This window comes from Dendrobates tinctorius, unplaced genomic scaffold, assembly GCF_039654945.1.
Source record: "Dendrobates tinctorius isolate UK_male_01 unplaced genomic scaffold, ASM3965494v1 ptg000127l, whole genome shotgun sequence".
NCBI lineage: Eukaryota > Metazoa > Chordata > Amphibia > Anura > Dendrobatidae > Dendrobates > Dendrobates tinctorius.
The window spans coordinates 11,224,229-11,248,039 of record NW_027361795.1 but is presented as its reverse complement, the minus strand read 5'-3'; the positions used below and the strand labels follow the sequence as shown (position 1 = coordinate 11,248,039).

At 40.9% G+C, this 23,811-nt stretch overlaps 1 protein-coding gene across 2 annotated transcripts in view; it reads left to right on the top strand.

The window, feature by feature from the left end:
- USP49 (ubiquitin specific peptidase 49) overlaps positions 1-14,860 on the top strand; it is a 90,665-nt gene extending 75,805 nt beyond the window's left edge. For both annotated transcript variants that reach the window (XM_073542501.1, XM_073542502.1), the window contains exons 4-6: positions 11,220-11,328; positions 14,020-14,222; positions 14,308-14,860. In XM_073542501.1, the coding sequence (XP_073398602.1) occupies positions 11,220-11,328; positions 14,020-14,222; positions 14,308-14,528 (533 nt within the window). In that variant the 3' untranslated portion in view covers positions 14,529-14,860. The remainder of the gene's footprint in view (positions 1-11,219; positions 11,329-14,019; positions 14,223-14,307) is intronic.
- Positions 14,861-23,811: the final 8,951 nt, after the last annotated feature.

Here is a 23,811-nt window from a genome sequence, read left to right as displayed (position 1 = left end):
TTCAGATGCAGTTGAAGTTCAGACTTTCAGCTTTCATTTGAGGGTATCCACATTAAAATTGGATAAAGGGTTTAGGAGTTTCAGCTCCTTAACATGTGCCACCCTGTTTTTAAAGGGACCAAAAGTAATTGGACAATTGACTCCAAGGGTATTTCATGGACAGGTGTGGGCAATCCCTTTATGTCATTCTCAATTAAGCAGATAAAAGGCCTGGAGTTGATTTGAGGTGTGGTGCTTGCATTTGGAAGGTTTTGCTGTGAAGGAAACAGGCGGTCAAAGGAGCTCTCCATGCAGGTGAAACAAGCCATCCTTAAGCTGCAAAAACAGAAAAAACCCATCCGAGAAATTGCTACAATATTAGGAGTGGCAAAATCTACAGTTTGGTACATCCTGAGAAAGAAAGAAAGCACTGGTGAACTCATCAATGCAAAAAGACCTGGGCGCCCACGGAAGACAATAGTGGTGGATGATTGTAGAATAATCTCCATGGTGAAGAGAAACCCCTTCACAACAGCCAACCAAGTGAACAACACTCTCCAGGAGGTAGGCGTATCAATATCCAGATCTACCATAAAGAGAAGACTGCATGGAAGTAAATACAGAGGGTTCACTGCACGGTGCAAGCTACTCATAAGCGTCAAAAATCAAACGGCTAGACTGGACTTTGCTAAAAAAACATCTAAAAATGCCAGCACAGTTCTGGAAGAACATTCTTTGGACAAATGAAACCATGATCAACCTCTACTAGAATGATGGAAAGAGAAAAGTATGGCGAAGGCGTGGTACAGCTCATGATCCAAAGCATACCACATCATCTGTAAAACACGGCGGAGGCAGTGTGATGGCTTGGGCATGCATGGCTGCCAGTGGCACTGGGTCACTAGTGTTTATTGATGATGTGACACAGGACAGAAGCAGCCGAATGAATTCTGAGGTATTCAGAGCCATACTGTGTGCTCTGATCCAGCCAAATGCAGCCAAACTGATTGGTCATCGTTTCATGCTACAGATGGACAATGACCCAAAACATAAAGCCAAAGCAACCCAGGAGTTTATTAAAGCAAAGAAGTGGAATATTCTTGAATGGCCAAGTCAGTCACCTGATCTCAACCCAATTGAGCATGCATTTCACTTGTTAAAGACTAAACTTCAGGCAGAAAGGCCCACAAACAAACAGCAACTGAAAACCACCGCAGTGAAGGCCTGGCAGAGCATCAAAAAGGAGGAAACACAGCGTCTGGTGATGTCCATAAGTTCAAGACTTCAGGCAGTCATTGCCAACAAAGTGTTTTCAACCAAGTACTAGAAATGAACATTTTATTTACAATTATTTAATCTGTCCAATTACTTTTGGTCCCTTTTAAAACAGGGTGGCACATGTTAAGGAGCTGAAACTCCTAAACCCTTCATCCAATTTTAATGTGGATACCCTCAAATGAAAGCTGAAAGTCTGAACTTCAACTGCATCTGAATTGTTTTGTTTAAAATTTATTGTGGTAATGTCTAGAACCAAAATTAAAAAAAATTTGTCTCTGTCCAAATGTATATGGCCCTAACTGTATGTCTGCATATTTTATATTTTTCTAAAATTATCAAAACAAGAGATGCCAAAAATCTGGTTTTACGCTGTTAAATGCCAATCTGGAATGTCACTTTACGTAGCAATAACCTTGCCTCTACGTATCCCTTTTAGGTCTAAGATTTTTTTTTTTCCTTCCATGACACATTGTACTTTTTTTCTTAAATAAACTGAAAACCTCACAACCCAAATTTACTATTCACAAAATTTTGTTAAAAAAATTGCCCTTTTTAAACTTTTAATGCGTATGCCCTTAAAGCAGATAACCGTACCACACAAAGTAGTTAATAAACAGTGCCAACATAAGGTAGATAAGTATCAATTTTTTTTTTATTTGCCGTACTTATTGGGGACATTAAACTTCTATAATTTTTTAGCAGTAATATTTCAAATAACTTTCAGAAATCTGGAACCGATTCACTTCTCAAGCGTGGGAAAAAAAAACACTGCATACACTAGTTTCTGGGTGCGGGGGTGGGATGATTTTTTTTTCTCCAAATACATTGAAATTCTATAACATGGGAAACAGTAAATGGCCTTATATGTGATTAATAGCTGCTGCTGTAAAAATAAAAACTTGACACACGGTTGACAATTGAGAAGCCACCCCACTTTTCTGGATGAAACGCTGAACGATTTTCTTTCATTTTTTTTTTTTATATACACCCGTATGAACCTACCCTTTAGGCTATGTGCCCACGTATGCAGAAAATTTCTGCTTCAAAACTGGACTCCTTCCCAGAAAACGCGCGTTTTATTTCCACACGTTTTTTGTGCGTTTTCCGTGCGTTTTTACTTAAAAACCTTGCGTTTTTGATGCATTTTTTTTCCGCGCATTTTCTGACTCATAGAAAATAGCAAAAAAGCCGACTTTTCCACAAAATTAATGAGCATGCTGCGTTTTTGGCCGCTAAGCGTTTTTTGAGCGGAAAAAAACACATCAATGTGCACATAGTGCGGAATTCATTTAAAATGAATGGGATGCTTCTTTTATGCGTTTTTGAAGCGTTTTGACCGGGACAAACGCTTAAAAAACGCTTAAATGCCTACGTGGGCACACAGCCTGAAAGGTACTGTTTGATCACAGAATGCGTTTTTAAACCAAGTACATGCTCTTGGAGCATCATGGCGTGACCAAACATTTTAGTGCACCTTTTGACCTTCTTGTTTTCCATCTATCTCCTCCCTTCTCTTGCTGTATGAAGCCAGAGCTGTCAATGAAAGAGAGTAGGGTGGTGCTAGAGGGAAAACAAGCAGATGGGAAGGTGCACTAAAATGTTTGGCTAATCCATGGTTCATCAAGCACATGTACTTGGTTTGAACAGTCATTCTGTGCTGAAAGAGTTACTTTCAAGTGAGAGCTGGCAGTGCAAGCTGCTATACACATGAAAGCTGGCACTTTAAGGGCTTGCTCACACTGGTGTATAATATGGAGGAGTGCAATGTGGAAAAATCTCGCATTGTACTCTGAGCAGTGTTATTTAATTGAGCAGAGCAGATCTGCAAATTTTTTTATTTATTTTATTTTTCCCTCATGACGTTTCAGCAACCATTGGTATATTGCATGGCTTCTTTTTCTCACCTATGATCCGAATCTCAAATTCGAGCAGACCAGATCACCGTAGCATGACAATAAGCTCACTCTCACTGCATCGGATGCTATACACTAACACAGGCCTGGGCAAACTGCGGCCCACAGGCTACATCCGGCCCCCTGAGTGTTTCTGTGCTGCCCGCTGACACTCGCCGGAGAGGGACTGATTTATGAGTCTGATCTTTCTCAGAAGCATTTGTAGCCCCACCCCATCTTCTCATTTGTGGATGCGGGGCTGCTCTGTTCTTGGCTTGCAGAACTGGTGAAACCTGTGCAGGAGGCAGAGCGGTCAGGACGGGAGGAGGGAATCAGGGGCTACAACACCCATCTGCTGCAGATAATGGGCAAGTAGCTTCTAGGAGGAGCCCAGATACCACATGGGAGGCAGCATCCTGTGTCTGCTGTCCTGAGAAGGTCACAGCACCTGCGTTGCCTTTCACACTGTGGAACGAAATTTGTGGGACTGCAGTTTATGGTCAGGGAGAGCGGCTAATTATTGACCACTGCATCCCCCTGGCTCTTCTTGGCAGCTGATAAGAGATAAAACACTGGGGCTGAGTATGTCTACTGAATATAGGGTCCAACAGTGAAGTGCCCCCTCACCTCCACTACATGCAGCCTTCAGATGGGATATTCTGTGTGCTCATCAATCTGCTCTTCTGCCCCACCATGCACTCTGATGCCTCCTCACCTCTTTATGTGAGAGTTAACCCTTACCCTCCCTCTTTGCTCCCAGCTTGTGTTGTTGTATGTTCTGTGCAGGAGAGGTAAGGGTTAAGTCCCCCATAGTGCTCCCCTCTGTGATCTGTGGCTTCTCACATTTACTCCATAGATTGCACTTAGGAATTCTCACCCCCTCCCTGCCTGCCAGCGCCTGCCCCATACTGTATATGATTTGGATCTATGCATGTGATATAGAGGTGGGGAGCAGCATTTTTCCAATGTTCCGCCTGTTGAACTTTATGGGTGTGCAAAAATAAAAAAATTGAATGCCATATGAATTATCCATATAGCACCCGATTTTTACGAATACATTTCCATTACTAAGACAGGACACTATTTCTTCTTTTAAATTTTAAAAGAAAAAAATCCAGTCTGATGCCTGCGCTAGTGTGAATAGTGGCAGAGAGTCTCCGGGTCCCAAACGGACACCCAGCTTAAGAGGGACTATAAGTGAACTACACACTTTTAAGTTTTATTCATTTCTGATGTCTAAAAATGGATGCCATACGGATGACAATACAGATGGGAAATCTTCTTTTTCTGAATGAAAATCATGATATTTTTTTAATACACTCATGTAAACGTCATCATATAAGCAACTGCTTTCTATAAAGTGATGAAATTAATATTATGCAGAATTAAAGGGTGATCCGAAACCAACGGTGACGCATACTAAATTTTATTTAATACTCTAATCACTTTTCTAATATATTTCAGTTAAAAAATTTCTACCATTCCCTCTCTACTCTAACTTCCTGTCTGCTTGTGTTGTGTGTGTGGTGTTTTTTTTTACTTCCTATGACATTTTGTTTGAGAATCCCAGTGCATTTTGGGACACTCAAACGGGACATCATTAGGGGTAAAGGCTGCTTTCCCCACCATGAAATGAAGCATCATCTGTTTCAGAGACTGGACTGGTCCCTGCTGTGTCATCCCTTTTCCTGAGCGCCAGCAAGGGAGCGCACTGTCACTGTGCATTCAAAGGAATACAGCACAGAAAACTCATACTGAGTATGCGTCAGAATTTAAGTACGACGCATTATCAGGTGAGCAGGAATAGCTGAGTCTCCAAAACAGACATCACTGATGGCGCCTAATTTCAGAAAGGGTGCAGAGTTTGCGGCAGTGACCGCAGCTTCTGCCCCCTGATGACGGCTATTTCGAGTATCCAAGCATGCACTGGTGAATCTCAAACAAATTGTCATGGGACGTTAAAAAAAAAAAAAAAAGGAAGTCAGAATGTAGAGGGTACGTTAGGGAATTTTTCATTGAAGTATATTAGAAAACAATATGAGATTATTACACTGAATAGATGTACATTTAATATGAAATTCACCTTTGGTTTCGGACCGCCCCTTTAAGTTCAGCCAGTTGGTTCAGCCCTCCACAGCAGTACCAGTTTCTCATGTGGCTCCTTGGGAAAATTAATTGCCCACCCCTGCGCTAACGTGACCCCAGCCTCGCCCATCTCAGACGGAGCACTTCCCTAGGGTCAAAATTTATTAGGGAGGGAGGATTCTTTTAACTACAGAATATTGAAGATCTATCCTTGGAGGGATTCACTGAAAATTTAATTAAAATTACCTACGTCTTATATTTCAAGCTGTAACCCGTCCTAGTCATGTATCAGGATGGGTTGCAGCCTGAACACTGCTCCAGACATGTGTCTCAACTGTGAGGAGGAGCAGCATCTTAAACAATCATACCTAATCTGCTCATCTAGTTGCAGAGCAGGACTGGTGCAGGAGCTCGGTGCTTAGTCAGTCTTTGTCCTGCTGTAAAGCTGTCAGCAGAACAGATTTACAAATGAGTATGAAACAGGATCAAGCTGGAAAAATAGCCAATCAGTTGAAGATAGGTTGTTTTTTTTTTTGTTTTTTTTTCTCCCTCTTGCTCCAGCCTGGCTTCTTGGCTGAGTGAGCAGATTAGGTATGTTTGTTCATGATGCTTCTCCTCTGACAGCTGAAAGACATGTCTCGAGCTGTGTTTATTTATCCTGCAACCTTTCTTAACATGTTACTAGGAAAGGGTTGCATCTTAAAATATGTGACGGCAGCTATTTTTTTTATAATATTCTCTGAGAAACCCTTTAAGATAATCCATCAATAGATGATCTTCAGCCATTGTCTGCACCCCTGCCGATCAGCTGTTTGTTGAGGTCCCTTTCTCTTTATTTACTAGCATGCCATCAACATACTGCTGCATATCGCAGCATCATTACTTTCAAAAAACTTTTTAGAATGGTTTTGAAAATAAAATGAGGGTTTTTTTTGTACCTATTTAGCCATTTATTTTACACAGGGAAAATTTATTGTAAAACTATAATTTGCATGTACACATCTTTGACAATCCCTACAGTAAAATGAACACTTATACCAAAGGAAATAAATTGCTTTTCTGTTTCTACATGCAAATACCAAAGTGTTTTTTCTAATTCTATTGGAGACCTAAACAAAACAACCCTTGTACTGACGTTATTGTGTATTCTGTACTGCATGCTAAACACTGTAAAATCAAAAGCAATGGCTGCTTGTATTTTTTACTTTGTAAGGCTGCATTCCTGTATTGCAGCTATAGTGGGGATTCTGCAATTGTGTTAAAACCACAATATAGCTGCCACTGTGATTATTTCAAATCACAGAGGCACTTTGTTTGTTTTTTTGTGCCAAGATAAAAAAAAAAACGATGGCGACTTTCAAAATCTCAGCAAAAGCGTTGCAGTTTTCCAGTGATTGTGAAAAAAGAAAAAACATTAACAGTTTGTGTGGGGCTAAAGCTGGTTTTACACATGCCAGGTTTTTGCGGCCCGTTTTTGCGGGCCGTATTACCGTGATTTTTGCGGTCTCCTTCAAAAACGGGCCTCAAAAAACCTAGCTCGATTTTTTTTCACGGCTGCAAATACGGCCCTCCCTGCCATACGGAGCACGGCCCTCCTAATAATTTTTGCGGCCCCATAGAAATGCATTGGGATTGGGGCTGCAAAAACATGGCAAGTGTAAAAACCAGCCCAAGACTATGTTCACATCTCCAAAATTTCCTGTTTTATTAATCGAAAACCATAGATTTGGAGTTTCGTGGTGAACTTTTTACTAATTGCTTTGGCAAGGGGTTCTGTGCAAAGCCCTAATAGGATTCTTGTAGAGGTGCATGAGCGCTCCTGTACTTCCATGTGCATCTACTTGTATACAACTTCTTCCATAGAAGTATTGTCGAGCAGCTATATGCTAAGGAAACCATAGAGCTTCTGTGTAATACAGGTTCTACCCTAAAATATGCAGCACAAAAAAACAATTTGTATAGGTTAGATCTTGAAAATTACCATAGATGTTTTGAAGGCCTGCAAAGGATGGATTTACTATGCTCAAAAATGGCAGAAAAATCTATTTTGAAAGATTGTTCAGAGTAATTCCACCCCGAAGATAACTTAACAATTATCATTGGGACAAGACTGCTTCTGTAGGTGAAAAAACCTCTAAATGTTCTTTTACTTTGAAGATATGCAATCGCTTCAGGATACTATAGATAATAAGCAACGGGTATTCTGAAGAATATATTTACATTTATTATTCATTTCTTGCTACACCTGCCCTGCATTAAAATAGGATCTTTTTCCCTCGTGTGGAATGAATCGAACGCTATCCTGCTATAAAAATCTTCCAAGTTTTTATTTTAGTGGTTTACCGCAGTATATTAGCGTAGTTGGAATTGAGGGACTACACAAAATGAAGATTTTCAGTTTTGATAGAATGTATTTATCTCAAAATTGGGCAAAGAGTATAAACTTTTATTTAGTACAAGTATGTGTGAAAAATGGCTGCAATACCATGACGTTAATACAGTGCCTAGCTTAAATGCATACGCCCCCTTAGAAAAGTAAGATTTTAATACCTCGCTAAACACGAGAACAATTTCCAAAATTTTAAGAAGACTGAGTTTCCTAGAACATTTTAACCATAACTTGAAAATATAGTTAATATAATATTCACTACAAAATCAGCTGTTTTGCCCAAATTAGTTGATGCAAAAATTAATACAACTAGTACTGTGTAAATCTTTGTATTCATGATGCCATCAATGAAATGTAGCTCTCTGACACCAGCAACACTCATGCAGCACCACATTTGGGCACTGCCCCCACCATGTTTCCCTGTTGGCACCATGCATTTTTCTTTGTACACCTCACTTTTGTGACTCCATACAGATTTGAAGATATTTGTTCCAAAAAAGCATTTATCTTGGTCTCATCACTCCAGATTAGAGTTTCCCTAGTCGTCATATTATTCCATATGAGCCCGGGCACATTGTAGGTGGCTTTTTTGTGCTTTGGCTTTAGGAGAGGTTTCCTTTGTGGATGACACCCAGATTTCAGAAATCTCATGCACTCGCCTTGGTTTTTTTGTTATCAGTATTTTGTGCTGTGCATGGTTTTTTTTTTTTACACGGAGCATGTCACTTCTTTCAGCGTTTTTCACCCATTGACTGGAATGGGTGGTAAAAAAAAAAACGCAGGTGTCAGGTTTTGCTGCGTTTTTTGTGCCACAACTTGATTCTATGGAATAGAACTTTTTTTTTTTTTTTTTAAACACTAAACTTCATCATCATGCACAAGAGACAAACCTAGAATGCCAAAACTGCCTCAAAAAATGCAAGAAAACCTAAGGAAAACATGCTTCTTTCCTGCCAAGAGATCGGATTTTGCTACAGAAAAACAAAAGCCTAGTGTGAACTTACCCTTAGGGCTCATACCCATTTGCGAGAAATACGGACGAGTGCAATCCGATATAAAATTGGATAGCAATCGGACCAATGTTATTCAATGGGTTACATCTCATCTGCAATTTTTTTCTCTGCTGAAATCAGACTGAGAATAAATAGCAGCATGCTGCGATTTGCTGCGTATCTCGGATGAGACTCGCCAATGCAAGTCAATGGTTGCGAGAAAAAAAAATCGCATAGCAGTCGGACCATGCGAGTGCTGTCCAATTTTTACGCACCGATGTCCTTTGAAAATCCAGCAATTCCCAATTACTGTGCGGTGTACAGTAAAGTCGCACTGACAGGTTACAAAAGAATAGATATAGACACATAGAATACTATATATATATATATATATATATGTGTATATATATATATATATATATATATATATATATATATATATATATATATATATATATATATATATACACACATACACACACACACACACATATGACAGAAAAAACTGACGGCACATCCTAGTCTGAATAGGTGCATACCAAAAAACAGCTTACATATCAAAATAAGGAAATGGTTGCACTCAATTGCATTAAGGCATATGAAATATGTGAAATACGAATAGCATAATGGCTTTTGGAATTTAGAAAAAACATATGAGATACTTAGCACAAAATTTGGCCAAAAGATGTGAACCCATTCACCAATGTCAAGGTGATCTCATTGAACGGGTCCCTATTCTAACTGCCTCATGTGAACTGGCTAATAACAAGATAAAGCCTATATTTATAGGAAGATAGGAACCAAAAAGTGATTGGATGTAATTAAAATCACAGCTTGATGAAGGGCGGAGTGCTCAGTCAGAAAGCTAACATACAAATGTTATAACAAATATATATAAAATGTATTTATATTGCATACAGAGCTAGATTGAAAAATAGCTGGTAATTCATTTGTCTGCTTCTGTAAAATCACTGCAGGAGCCTACAGGATAGGAGAGATGGTTTATGTACAGTAAATCCATATAGAATAGGTAGATGTATACATGTGTTTGACAAATACAGTTAGTATAGTGTGTGTGTGTGCGCAAAATACTGGACGTGTATTTAATTAATAAAAGATTATTTTACGGAAAAAATTGGTGTGGGGTCCCCCTATAATTAATAGCCAGCAGTAGCTATGCAGACTGCTAAGGGCTGATGTTAGGGCAGTGAAGTACGCCTGCACAGAAGCGCAATTCCGGGAGTGATGAAGCAAGCAGGAGGGTGGCGATCATAAGAAGATGGGAGGCGCCGGAACAAGAAGAGCGACACCCATCAGACCGGACCGCCCCGCAGGTGAGTATAATAAAAGTTATTTTTCTTATCCTTCAGGTCGAATTGTGGGCTTATATACAGCATTATAGAATTCTGTAGATAAACCCTGAAAGGCAGTGGCCGCATCTTATAGCGGCCAAAACAGCTGACAGGTTTGCTTTAAGGGGTTGAATAAAAATATGCAATGAAATGTTTAGGAATTGCAACCATTTTTCTACAAAGCCTTCTCGTTTCAGGGGCTCAAAAGTAATTGGACAAATTAACATTACCATAAATAAATAAAATGTTAATTTTTAATACTTTGTAGAGAATAATTTGCAGGTAATGACTTTGGAAGCCATGGATGTCACCAAACTCTGGACTTACTAATTTATGATGCTTTGCCAGAACTTTACTGCAGCTGAGTTCAGTTGTTGTTGTTTTATATAAAATGTATCCCTTGTCCATTGCAGCAATGTGTCAGCTGTATATACTGATACCTTTTACAGAAGAAAGTATCTAGAGCCCTCAGCACGCTAGTGCCATATATGTGTGCTGCCGTTGCCTGACTTGATAAGGGATAACTTCCTGATCACTGAAGACCCCGATTAATTTCCAGCTCATTTGGGACCCCAAGTAGCGGTGCTTTGAAGAGCCTCACTTCTTGGAATCGGTGGGGGTTCCAGTGCCGAAACTCCCAGTAATCAGGAAGTTATCCCTTATCACACTATTCTTTTTTTTTTCTGTAGCAAAACCTGATCTCTTGGCAGGAAAGTAGCATGTTTTTCTTGGTTTTTTTTTTTTGAGGCACTTCACACAGGATGGGCACGCACACACTGTTCATGCCGCCACTTACTCTCACACTATATAGAACACCTAGTTATATTCATCTAAAACCGCACTTCTTGTTTTATGAAGCTTGGAGGCAAAAGTTTGTAGGAAAAGTCCATGTTGCTCGCTTGGCAAGTGCAGTCCTTCTCTATAAGTCCTGTTTGTACTGCACATGTCAGTCTTTTTAGAGCATTCACAGTGCAAACTGCGGGCAAATTAATAATAAAAAAAAAAAGCATGCAGGGTTTTTTTTTCTGCTGGCTACTAGAGATGGCAGAAAAAACACCTAGGAGTGGGAAAGGTGTGAGCAGGAGCATGTGCCCCAATATGGGTTCAAGAAGTGTGTTACAGCGGGAATCTGCCCGTTCAGGCAAATTGCCAGCCTGAGGTCTGTACCTTGCTACCAATTTTCAGCACTGTAAATGTGTGACCCGCAAGTTACTATTGTAATCCATGGACATTTCCTATTTTCATATTACAGGACGGAGGCGGAAATCCTCCCCAAAACCCCTAGTGCTGAGTGAAGCAAAGAAGCAGCTTATGATATTCAGACTACCTCAAGTCTTGCGGCTGCACCTTAAGCGCTTTAGGTAAGAGCAACCTCATAGTAAATATCTTTGTTTCATTCAAATAGCAAGATTTAGGGTACCGTTACACATAACGATGTCCCAGCGATCCCACCCACGATCCGACGTGGATGGGATCGCTGGGACATTGTTAGCTGATCGCTGGTGAGCTGTCGCATAGACAGCCCCTCCAGCGATCAGGACCAGCGAGCACGCTGGTTACCAACGTAAACATCGGGTTTCTAAGGGCTGCGGGGCCCTTAGAAACCCGACGTTTACCCTGGATACCAGCGTGCACTGCAGTCAGGGCGGAAGGTGGAGGCAGAGCGACGCACGGACAGACCGGCGTAGCTCTGCTATCTGCTACTCCAGTCTGTCAGACCGGAGTAGCAGATAGCAGAGCTACTCCGGTCTGTGCGCCGCTCTGCCTCCACCTCCCGCCCTTCCTGCAGTGTACCCTGGTATCTAGGGTAAACATCAGGTTTCAAAGGGCCCCGCAGCCCTTAGAAACCCGATGTTTACATTGGTAACCAGCGTGCAGCGTCGCTCATCGCTGGCTCCCACTGCCACACGCAGCGATGCGCGCTGGCCAGCGGGAGACCAGCGATGAAAAAATGGCCCAGGACGATCCAGCACGATCAGCGATACCCGGCAGGGGGGCCGATCGCTGCTAGATGTCACACACAGCGATCTTGCTGGAGAGATCGCTGATGTGTCACAAAATCAGCGATCTCGCCAGCGAGATCGCTGTGTGTAACGGGCCCTTTACTCTGAAGAGAGAAAGAGCAGCAACAAAATGTCAAGTATCTCTTATTTGGTCTGTGATTAGCCAACTGTATACAAGTTCACTATTGTGAGTACCATTGGTTCTCTTAGACATCTTGAAGGGGTTAGCCAGGTCTTTTTAATATTTTTCCATATGGTGCTAACAACTAACAGGCATGTTGTTACTAACGACCTGCCTGTTCTGCCCGGGAACGATCCCTGTTGGTATATAGCAGTCACAGACTGCTCTTGACCGAGATTCTGTGACTTCAACTGATATGTTAACAGAGCAGCATCTTCTCTTCTGCTCTTATCTGTTGATGGTGCATCTCTGCCACTGTCCTGCTGACTGATAAGCTAGCTCCCTGCTTCCTCACTGCAGGGAGTCTTGTCAATCCGCAAGACATCTTCAGTTGCTCCCTGTCAATGGAGCACAGAATTAAAAACACTGCTCTGTAGATGAGGGGTGAAATGAAGCTGCAAAATCGCCAGCAGACATCGTCCCTGTGCAGGACAACTTAGTCCCGTACGCAAAAATAACAGGCAGATCGTTTCTAAGAACTATTAAGTCTTGGGCAACCTTTTAAGTTCACTTTCATTGAGTTGTCCATACACATAAGATGGCTATGAGCAGAACACTCTTACTACATAAAAACAACACTTAGCTGAACAGATGGTCAGATCAATTTTACCCAAGGCAGAGGAAAAAAAAACACTGACTACTTCTCTCCGCAGCTCCTCTAGCCTTTAACAATTCTTATTGGACGTTAGACAGACTTCCTACATTACAACAGATAAAAGAGGGATGATGTGAAAATGGAGGCAGTGGTCCTAGCTCAAGGAGTGGCTTTTAATACATGCATGTGTACCTAGTTTTAGTCATTAGGAGCATGTATTGATGCCCAAAGAAGGGATTAAAAGAAAGAATGTTAGTTTCAGCAGCTCTTTCCTTGTTCTCTAGCTTTAGGCTGTGTGCCCACGATACAATTTTTAAGCATTTTTGCCGCAATTTTCGGCGCGAAAACGTTTAAAAATCTTGTACATGACGCACCCCATGCATTCCTATGGCATTCCGCAAATGCTGTGCTAATGCTGCGATTTTTTTCCGCGGCGGAATCGCATCGCGGAAAAAATCGCAGCATGCTCATTCTTTTGTGCGGAATCGCAAAGAATTGCCACGATTCCGCACCCATAGGAATGCATGAGAATCGCTTACTTCCCGCATGTGGCTATGCCCACCATGCGCGAAGTTAAGCGTCTCATGTGCGGTTGGTACCCACGGTGTGGAGGAGAGGAGACTGTCCTCCTGGCCCTGGGTACCATACCCCTGTAAAAAAAAGAATAAAAAATCGGGGTATATTTACCTTCCGACGTCCCGCGCTGCCATCTCGGGCTGCAGCGTTCCCAGTAATGCCTTGCGGCAAGGTCCTGTGATGAAGTAGTCTCGCGTTACTCTAGCAGTCTCGCAAGATCGCTATAGTAACGCGAGACCAACGTCATCACAGGTCTCGCAAGGCATTACTGGGAACGCTGCGGCCCGGGATGGCAGCGCGGGACGTCGGAAGGTAAATATACCCCGATTATTTATTTATTTTTTTTTATCATTTTTAACATTTAATCTTTTACTATTGATGCTGCATAGGCGACCTCAATAGTAAAAAGCTATGTTTGTTTGACGAGTGTGAACAACCTGTCAATCACTTTCCAAGCGATGCTTGGAAAGTGCTTGAGAAAATCGCGGCAAAATCGCAAACAGAATCGCGGTGAAATCGCGCTGAAAAAACCGCGCGATTTCTGGGAAGGAGTCCGGTTTTCATTGTGCGTTTTAAAACGCTACGTGGGCCCATAGCCTAAATGACTCTCCCATTTTATGAATTAAAATTTTTATGTATTTTTAAATGCGTGTGCATAAGTATAGTAATGGTATAAATTGTATTTTCTTGCGTACAGGTGGTCTGGCCGAAATCACCGTGAGAAAATTGGAGTCCATGTGTTCTTTGACCAAGTGTTGAACATGGAGCCGTATTGTAGAGGTCCGTTGTCTCCCTCTGATCCTGGGACATATCTTTATGACCTCTCTGCAGTAGTAATGCATCATGGTAAAGGGTTTGGTTCTGGACACTATACTGCATACTGCTACAACACAGAGGGCGGTAAGTATTTTTTTTTCTTTGTAAATAGACAAATAGTATAGTTTTATATTTATTCCTCTTCTCATTAGTCTTATTTCTATTTCAGGTTTTTGGGTCCATTGCAATGATTCCAAACTGAACATGTGCTCTGTTGCGGAAGTGTGCAGGACACAAGCCTACATCCTCTTTTACACTCAGCGGAGTAATCCACAGAATAGTGTGCAAAGCAGCAACACACCAAGTGATCCAGGGATTCCTGATCTTCTCTTATCACCTCCCGCTCCGCTCAGTCCCCAGGAGCCCGGCAGGCAAATAACTATACCCTGACACCACTAGCACCGGAGCGTTTCTGAACTTTTTATTTTTGCTTTTTTAATTTTTGGGCAGTGGGGTGTTTTTAAATCTGTAGACTGATTCTTAGCTGTGTTCTTTCTCTTGTGTTTTTTTCTTTTTTTTTTTTTTTTTTTTTTAATTCATCTTGTCAGAGTAGCAACAGAAAACTGGAAATGTGACCATTCTACCCTTACTATAGGAACCCAGCAAGTAGGAGGGGAAATTTCCTATGTTTATCTGTGAAAGGGAAGTATTTTTCTCAAAATAATAATTGTGACCAAGTTTAATACGGAAAATTTAAAATTAAAACATGTTTTTGCATTTCATTTTTTTTCTTGATGAATAGAAGATACAGAGAAATCGAGAGTGTGGCCTCTAGCAAATTTAGTGAAGAGGATGTTATGTTGGCTTTTAAATTGCATATCGTTCCATGGCAAATCACATTCAATGCAATCATTATCCACTGTGCAATTTTATTTTTCTCCATGCTGGCACCTATTTTTTTTTCTGTTGAATTGGTTTTCTATTTGCAAAAAATACTACTAAAATATATATTTTTTTCTTTTCATTGTGCTGTAAAGGTTTGTATAGTCCACAAAAGAAATAGAGGATTTGTCATCAGGTCAAAATTGGCCAGTTTTTGTTCTGTCATTGTAATCCATCTTTTATTGTTAAATCCGATATGCGGTCCCAGAGATATGGACCTTTTTTATTTAGTGCTAATGTTTATGGTTTTTAAAAGAGGCTACTTCTCAGCGCAATTATGCAGAGCAGCCTAAAGACACGCCCCCAGGGAACTTTGGAGTCACGCCCCTTTTGGAAGGAGCAAAATCTGGCCACTTTCGACCCAATGCCAGGTCTTCTTTTAAGGCCATATTTTTATTCTTATGTCAGTACATCAAAGGTTATCATGGGTAGCTCATTTTCAAAACATTCAATCTAGTTTAAGCTTAATAAAGTTAGAATGTTTACGTTTTATAACTTTGACCATTAAGTATCAGTTATGGATTATGTTCAAACTGGTCGCTTACACAAAAGATTTTTTGGGCAGAAAATTCATTGCGCGTAGCAGCATTGTGGATATTTTATAAATGGTCATCATCATGGTGTGAATTTGATCCCAGCAGCACGTTAATTTTTCCTACAGCCTTTCACAGCATATTCCACTATTTACTTTGTATAGGGTTAAATCTGCTGTAAAATTTGCACTATTTCCTAAAGATTTTACTGCTGGAAATATAGAAACCTTCCTTTTTTTCTTTGTAGATTTAAAGACTGTGGTTATTTTTTTTTATACATTCTCTTAATTACAAGTAGACTAGTGGGGGTCCAAGTCCTAAGATCCCCATCGATTTCTCAAAAACCTCCTGAGAGAGAAGACAAAATCACACAGCCCCTGCCTTACAAGAATGGTATACAGATACGGTAGAAAACAAATTCTTTTGATTGCACCTGCACTTGAAGGGGTTGTCTGGCCGTAGGTTGCTAAGGCCTGTTTCACACTTCAGTTTTTGTCCATCAGTCAAGATCCGCCGTTTTGGAAAAAAAACAGATCCGCCATTTTGTTTGGCGTTTTTTTCCCGTTGAGTTGCATTACCGGTGGATCTTGACGGATGGCCATCCGTTGGATCCGTTTTTTTGCGGATCCGTCACAAAATGTTGCCGTCCGCCGACATGCCCGAACGGAGCATGTAACGTTTTTTCGGCCAGCAGGATCCGCACTTCACACTGCGCATGCCCGAAAGTCTTCACTCAACCGGAAATTTAACCCTAAAGTCTGTTCTGGCGGCTGAAAAAAAAAAAGTCTCTCTCTCTCTCTCGTTCCTTTAAAATTCTTCATTCATCGGATCCGTCAACAAAACGGTCCCGTGGCATCCGTTCACATCAGTTAGCAACGGATCCGCTTTCCGCCATTTTGCCGGATTTTAACTGACACAAAAAAACTGATGTGTGAAACAGGCCTAATCTGCAGCCGCTCTTTGAGTGAGACCACCCCCATCTAGTCGGCATCTGACCGCATGTATGAAAATCACATACTTGTGGTCATGCACCCGCTGCTGGCATCAGAGGATCCTCCAAGTGTGCAGTGCGCTCACATAAAGTGACTGCACACTTGTAGCCTAAGGCCGAACACCCTCTTTTAATTTTGTGTGTGTACAGTGGGGGTGGAGGGTAGTGGCTCAGGACCCGGCCCACCACTAATCTACTTGCATTTAAAAGACCAATGACCTGTATAAAAAATAGCAAAAGTTTAGATACTGTTTAAGGTGTTCTTCTAAACGATCTCCTATTGTTCAGTACTTGCTGTCATCTCTTATGTTGCGATGCCGATGGTTAGCAGTGTTCTCCTTTTTTAGATTTCAGCTGCACACTTTAGCTACCGATTTCTAATCTTATGTTCACTTGCAGCAGATTGGTTACTAAAATACATGTGCTTAAAAAATGGTTCCATTTATTATAATGGGTTGTTTTGTCACCTTTTTTTGTACCCCTTTTATATAACGGAGTGTGCAGTACAAATTTCTGCAACACATTTTGCTGCTTGTGAATATATGTTTGAGTAACGCTTAAATATAAATTCTTTTTTTGCCCATATAAAGCGAATTTCCAAGCACTATTACAACAGCGTTGGTTGGGATTGGTGCAGCTGTCAGGTAACAAGAACGAAGAGTCAAAGTTTCTCCTTTTTCTAGTCACCTGACCACTGCAGACTTCAGTCGTCCTGTCTCATCGGAGTGGCCCAGTCATCTGATCCACAGCCAGGGTATACCTCCCGAACAGCCTCTGGATCCAAAGGCGTGACCGAAGCAGAGTATGCTTTGGATTGGTTGAAAACCTGATGTTTTTTTTCAACCCAATAAGATCCTGTAGCGGACTCCCTATCCAGGAGAGCAGCGAAAGAAAGGAAATCTCCAGCGTGACACAAGTTGTGGATTTAAAGCTTCACATTTATTTCTGCATTAAAAGCATGGCGGTGCTTCCATCATGAGAACGAACCTACAGCTACAAAGTCTTAATCATTGGTCATGTGTTGCTGAAAATACCATCATTAAATTAAATAGTGGATGTTGAAAATCACGTCTGGTTAACAGCCAAGGGGAGGAAAGTGCACCTGATGACACATAATACAAACAAGTGTTATAAACATTCTAGATTATAATACGTTCCATATATTGGAAAATGATATCTTGAATTGGTTCATGTATTCAGCCTGAAAATCCAGAAGGAGTCTCTTGCAGGTTATGAAGCTTTTTATGTTGTAACTCTGACCCGTGCTATATGGAAAAAAGCTTGTAATTTTAAGCCCATGTTCACATTAAACATGTCTTAAATGGCCACACCAAAAAAAAACTTCAGTGTAAACCAGGTATCAGTAAATTGTTTGGTATGTCTCATAAAAAGTCTGTAAGATAGTAAGGAGCTTATAGTTGAAGCCCTTTTGGCCACAAAACGTATATCCGTATTATTAACTATGCTGGATAATTTAGGGTCTTGATACAAAATAGTAGATATTTTTGATAATGGAAATCATGGCATAGTAATGTGGACTAAATTGGATAGAAAAAGTAGTAGGATTGTTTTGATAACCTGTATTATTTCTGTTGCAGAAATTTGTTTTACGACTACTTTGTTTGTTATCCCCCAACATACCAACCTATCCCGCCAGTCTCTTTCACCAACTATTCCATTAGCACGGCTTAGGATGTTATCTGTATAGCCTCTGTCTCTGAGTCTGTTTACGACTTTCTTTGATTTTATTTGGAAATCCTTAGATCTGTAAGGCTGTGTGCACACGTCCAGAATTCCCGAGGATTTTTTGCGTTTTTGCCGCATTTTTTTTGCCGCAAAAACGCATAAAATAAGAAAGCCATTCTATTCAATGGCATTCCGCACATGCTGTGTTAATGCTGCGTATTTTTACGCGGCAAAATCGCATCGTGGCGCTTAGAAACCCGCTGTTTACCTTGGTTACCAGCTCCCAGCGCCAGCACGCTGGTATCCAAGGTACACAGCGGGTTTCTAAGCACCGCTTAGAAACCCGCTGTTTACCTTGGTTACCAGCTTGCTGATCGTTGGTCTCCCGCCCCCCCATCGTTGGTCTCATGCAGCGATCCGTGCTGGCCAGTGGGAGACCAACGATCAAAAAAATGTCCAGGGCTTTCGAGCACGATCAGCGATACCCGGTCGGCGGGCCGGTCGCTGATACGTGTCACACACAGCAATATCGCTGGTGAGATCGCTGTTGCGTCACAAAACTTGTGACTCAGCAGCAATCTCACTAGCAATCTCGCTGTGTGTGACAGGGGCTTTACAATCCCCTTTAGTGCGTGTGATGACCCCCTACAGGGATATTCCTGATAATATGGGAAGGATAACAGGACTGCTTGTAATAATGAATTACAATCCGTAGGTTTTTTTTGTTTTTGTTTTTTAACTGTCGAAATGATGCTAGAATTGCTGGAAAGGTCACTAATCAGACCACCACAGACATTACCGCTTATACCACCAATCATGATTTTAAAACCTTAATGAAGCAACTAGAAAGTAAAATGTTTAAAGAGACTAAAATTTGGCGGGACCATTTTAAAAACCTATATATCTAAAAAAAAACATGATTCCAAGGGGATTGAGAATCTAAATTAATTGTACATTTGTTTATTCTGGAGGGTTTCAATCCGAGTGGGATCAGATTTTATCTGCTTGTTCCCTCAAATTGACTGTTAATCAGACGTGTTGATTTTCAACATAAACTATTTAAATGTGAAGTTCTAAATCCAAAGCTTGTCAATGCTGAAGGATTTCCTTTCTTTCCCTGCTGACTACTGGACGGCTCCGTGCAATGTATACATTGTGAACGCCAATGCAGTTTTGTTGGTGAGCTGACTCTCCCTCTCCCCTCTACCCATATGTTGTCGACATAGTAGAGGGTCTTTGCTGATCACATAGAAGCCATACAGTAAGGCTTGTTGCTGGATAAGTTACCTAGGAGATGGCGCACAAGGCTTGACTGCCGGTGGAGCTTCATATTCGGTGGCGGGTGTACGGAGGTCTGCTGCTGGAGCTGAAATATACATTTGATGAATTTATAAATAACCTGAGGCCAATTTAACAAAATACCAAATTTTATTGAATTGGATAAGTGCACCATAAAAAAAGAGATACATAACGTTTGGAATTTAGAAAAGATTTATCCAAACAAAACGGAAGATCTAGTTATTCTGGACCGTTCAACAGATCTGTTCTCCCCGCATTATACTCTTTGGGTAATACCAGAAAGAGAAAAAAACGTCCAACAGCTGGTCATTATTACAAAGAGAAATGGTGTCTTGTACAGACTGGATTAGCTCCATATCTGGCCTGTAATCCCTGAGCGTCTCCAAGCACTAGCACTTCCCCGCTTGGTCTGAACAATGGACAATCCATAACGCATTGACTGCAGGTTTTCTATTAGAATTTTTGTTTGGGATTAGATACTTTGATTGCTATAAAATATGTATTTTTCAAGTAGCGTCAAGAATTGTCCATGGATTCCACCTACATGAACTATTATCACTGGATGCTGTGTTTTCCAAGGACATTCCAAGCTTTTTTTTCTTTTAGAACACAATGCCACAATTCTGTTTTATTACTATTACTTCTTGCCTGATGTGACCTACAAACATTCAGTCCCCTCTTTAGGACAATGTATGTGGGAGTATCAGTTTTCTTCCTAAATATAGTAGTCTTGAATCTTCCTTGTCTGTCACTGGTCTCTGTATAAAAAAATTTTTTCTTTTTAGTAATTTTGTATGTCGAAGAAATGTAGAAGACGAGCCATCTCCAGTTTTCTTAAGCTGGTGGTTAATCCCTTTTTTAACAAGGGAGAGTTTTGGGGTTTTTTTCTCCCTGTTGCTGCTCTCTTTACCTAACAAACTTAGGAGACTGTGCAAAACAGGTCCCATACGTGCTGGCACAAACTGTATTCATTTTTATTTTGTACAATATTGACCCAACTCCTAAAGGTTAATAAATACTCAGTTTGATAAGATTGGTTAACATTTTGTACACGTTTTCCTTTTAATTCTTTTATTTCATTTAATTCAAGTGTCTCATCTGTTTGAGTCCACTGACCTGACCTGTTTATCTTCCTATACTTGTAAAAAAAAAACTTAAAAAAGTACAAAGGGTTTGTGCTCCAGTTATCCTTAAAATGCATTTTTTATATTATTGATTGCACAATAAAAATTACCAGGCAGTAGGAGTACAATGTTTGGGACATGTATAGTTTTACTATTTTAGTGGCTTACAAAAATTTGTAAAAAATAAATAAATAAAAAGTTTGAATTGTGTTGCTTTTTTCAAAGACCATAACTATTTTTAGTTTTATGTCGCTGGACCTACAAGGGCTTGTTGTTTTTTTTCTCCTTGCCAAGCTATAATTAATGGTACCATTGTCGGAAAAGACCTTATGATAATTTATTGCAATTTTTTGTAGGAGATGTGGCAACCAAAAAAATCAGGTTTTTTTTTTCTTTTCAAGAGAAAGATGAATTGAATAATTTTAAGATTTTCACAGACAGCTGTTTACAAATACATTAGTAAAAAAAAAAATTTTGTGGGGGAGGTGAATATGCATAACTGGGTAATAGGGTGATTTGAAGAAAGAAAAAAAAATGACAAAAATCCCAAATCTGAATAGAATTAACAAAAAATTAACAATAGAAAAAAGATGCAATCTCTTTTTAAAAAGAAATTGGTATACCTCAGATTAACAATGGTTAATATCACGACCATATACAGTGGCTTGCAAAAGCATTCACCCCCTTGGCATTTTCTGTGCTTTGCTACCTCACAACCGGGAATTTCACTGTGCTTTTGGAGGGATTGTTCATGCAAAGAACATGCCTAAAACTGTGAACACTTGGTTTTCTTTTTATTGTTTAGCAAACAACAAATGGGACATAACTAAAAACTTCAGTGTGCATAACAATTCATCCCCTTAATGTAAGTACTTTGTAAAGCCTCCTTTTGCTGCAATTAGAGCTGCAAGTCACTTTGGATAAGTCTGTGAGCTTTCCACACCTTGAAATTTTTACCCATGCCTCAAAATAAAACTGCTCCAGCTCCTCCACGTTAGATGATTTCCTCTGGTGAACAGCAATAAAGGCTGGCCAGAGATTCTCAGTTTAATTAAAGTCTGTGCTTTGAATACGTCACTCCAAAACTTTTACACGCTTCCTCTTAAACCACTCGAGTGTTGCTTTAGCAGTATGCTTTGGGTCGTTATCTTCTTGGAAGGTGAACCTCCGTCCCCGTCTCAAATCACTGACAGAATGAAACCAGTTTTGCTCAAGAATATCCCTGTATTTCGCAACATCTATCTTCCCTTTGACTCGGGTCATTTTCTCTGTCCTTGGTACCGGAAACCCCATAGCATGATTCTGCCACCACCATGTTATACTGTGGGGATGGTGTTATTGGGGTAATGAGCTGTTTTGATTTTGCGCCACATCTTGGTGGCCAAGAAGTTCAATGTTGTCCTCTGACCACAGCACCTTCCTCCATACATTTGGGGAGTCTCACATGTCTTTTGGAAACTCAAAACTATCCTTATACACAAAAATTGTAAGTAAATGTTTATTTTTCTACTTTTCTATAAAGGTCACCTCTATGGAGTGTATGGCTTATTGTGATTGTATGAACAGATGCTCAAGTCTCTGCTTGGAAACGCTGCAGCTCCTTTGGGGTTACCTTTGGTCTCTGCTGCCTCTCTGATTAATTCCCTCTTGCCTGGGCTGAGAGTTTTGGTAGGCGACCCTCTCTTGCAGGTTTGTTGTGGTATCCTGTTCTTTCCATTTGATGATAATGGATTTGATGGTTCTCTGGGGGATCATCAGAGATTGGGATATTTTTTTAGAACCAGACCCTGACTTCTCAACAACTTAGTCCCTGACTTATTTGGAGATCGCCTTGGTCTTCATGGTGTTGTTTGGTTAGTGGTGCCTGTTCTGCCTTCATATACGTTGACACGGTGTGCACTCTAGCATACAGCATAAACCACTTTCTATCTTCCAAAATAAGCAGACCGTTCTATGTAGTCTAACTTGTTTATTGGTGAAGAGTATGGAACATGCGGTAAAACTGTAAAGAATTCAAACGACATGGGTAAGTATTGGGCAGATGCTCACACAGCTAACACAATTACATGAAGTATACAGTTTGATGCAAACTTTACATAGAAACACACAGGTGTCTAATTACATCTACTGAGCACTCGCTGCTGTACAGTTAATAACATCTCTGTAACACTGCATTGCAAGAAAAGATTAATCTTACCAGATATGCTTTTCCAGGATAACGAACTGAAGTAGGGGAGTTACAGGAGGACAAGTAAACAACATTCGTCCTTTGATATACACAGAAGAAAATGGCATCTCCCTCATCCCAGAATAAATTGCTTCAATCCTACAATGCATCACTCTGTTAAAGACACAGGCTGTAAAGCTATATAAGACATAGCTATAAATTCAGCCACCACTAGATGGTGCTATAACTAAACCAGCACATAATACAAACATTTGTTCTATTCAGAGGGCAGAAAAGTGCCTCTTGCTTAATGGTGTTGCAGCCTCTGTGTCCTTTCAGAAAAGGTGTATATAGGGCGTGGCCTGGATGTCTAGGATGCCAGTTGCATGAGCTGAATCCCTGAGACCCTGCAAAGCGACAATTTCAGCGCCTTTCCTGCATATCCCACCCGGCTGCCCGAATCCTCACTGATCACTGGCAAGATGACAAGGGGTAAGAGAAATCTCAAAAACCAAAGCAAATTGGAGATTTTCTTCAACAGGGATACCAGGCAAGATGGCCCCTCAGTAAGCAGAGTCTCCTGCTCCTCGGGAGAGTCCCCCTCTCCACTGCCCCTGAGCACAGCAAAGACCACCGCTGTGGTGCAGGATGAGGCAGCACCCACCTCACCTTATCTCCGGGGTCCGGGTCCATCACCAGGATCTAGATTTTCCCCACTTTCCGGAGGGACACGAGGGAAATGTAGTTCCAGCAGGCCGGCGGATGGATATGCAGCAAGGCACACCTCCCCAGCACTCCCAGAACAAGAGAGAAGTTGCAGAGAAAGGGGATTCTGGAGGGGACAATTGTAAATCTCTGGCAGTAGTACAGCAACTTCCTACAACAGATCTCCCTGCTTCAGGAACTTTAATTAAAGATATGCTGATGGCTTTTAGCACCGCAATGCTAAAGGACTTTAATGTTAAAACCTGCTACATCTCACATTCAGGGG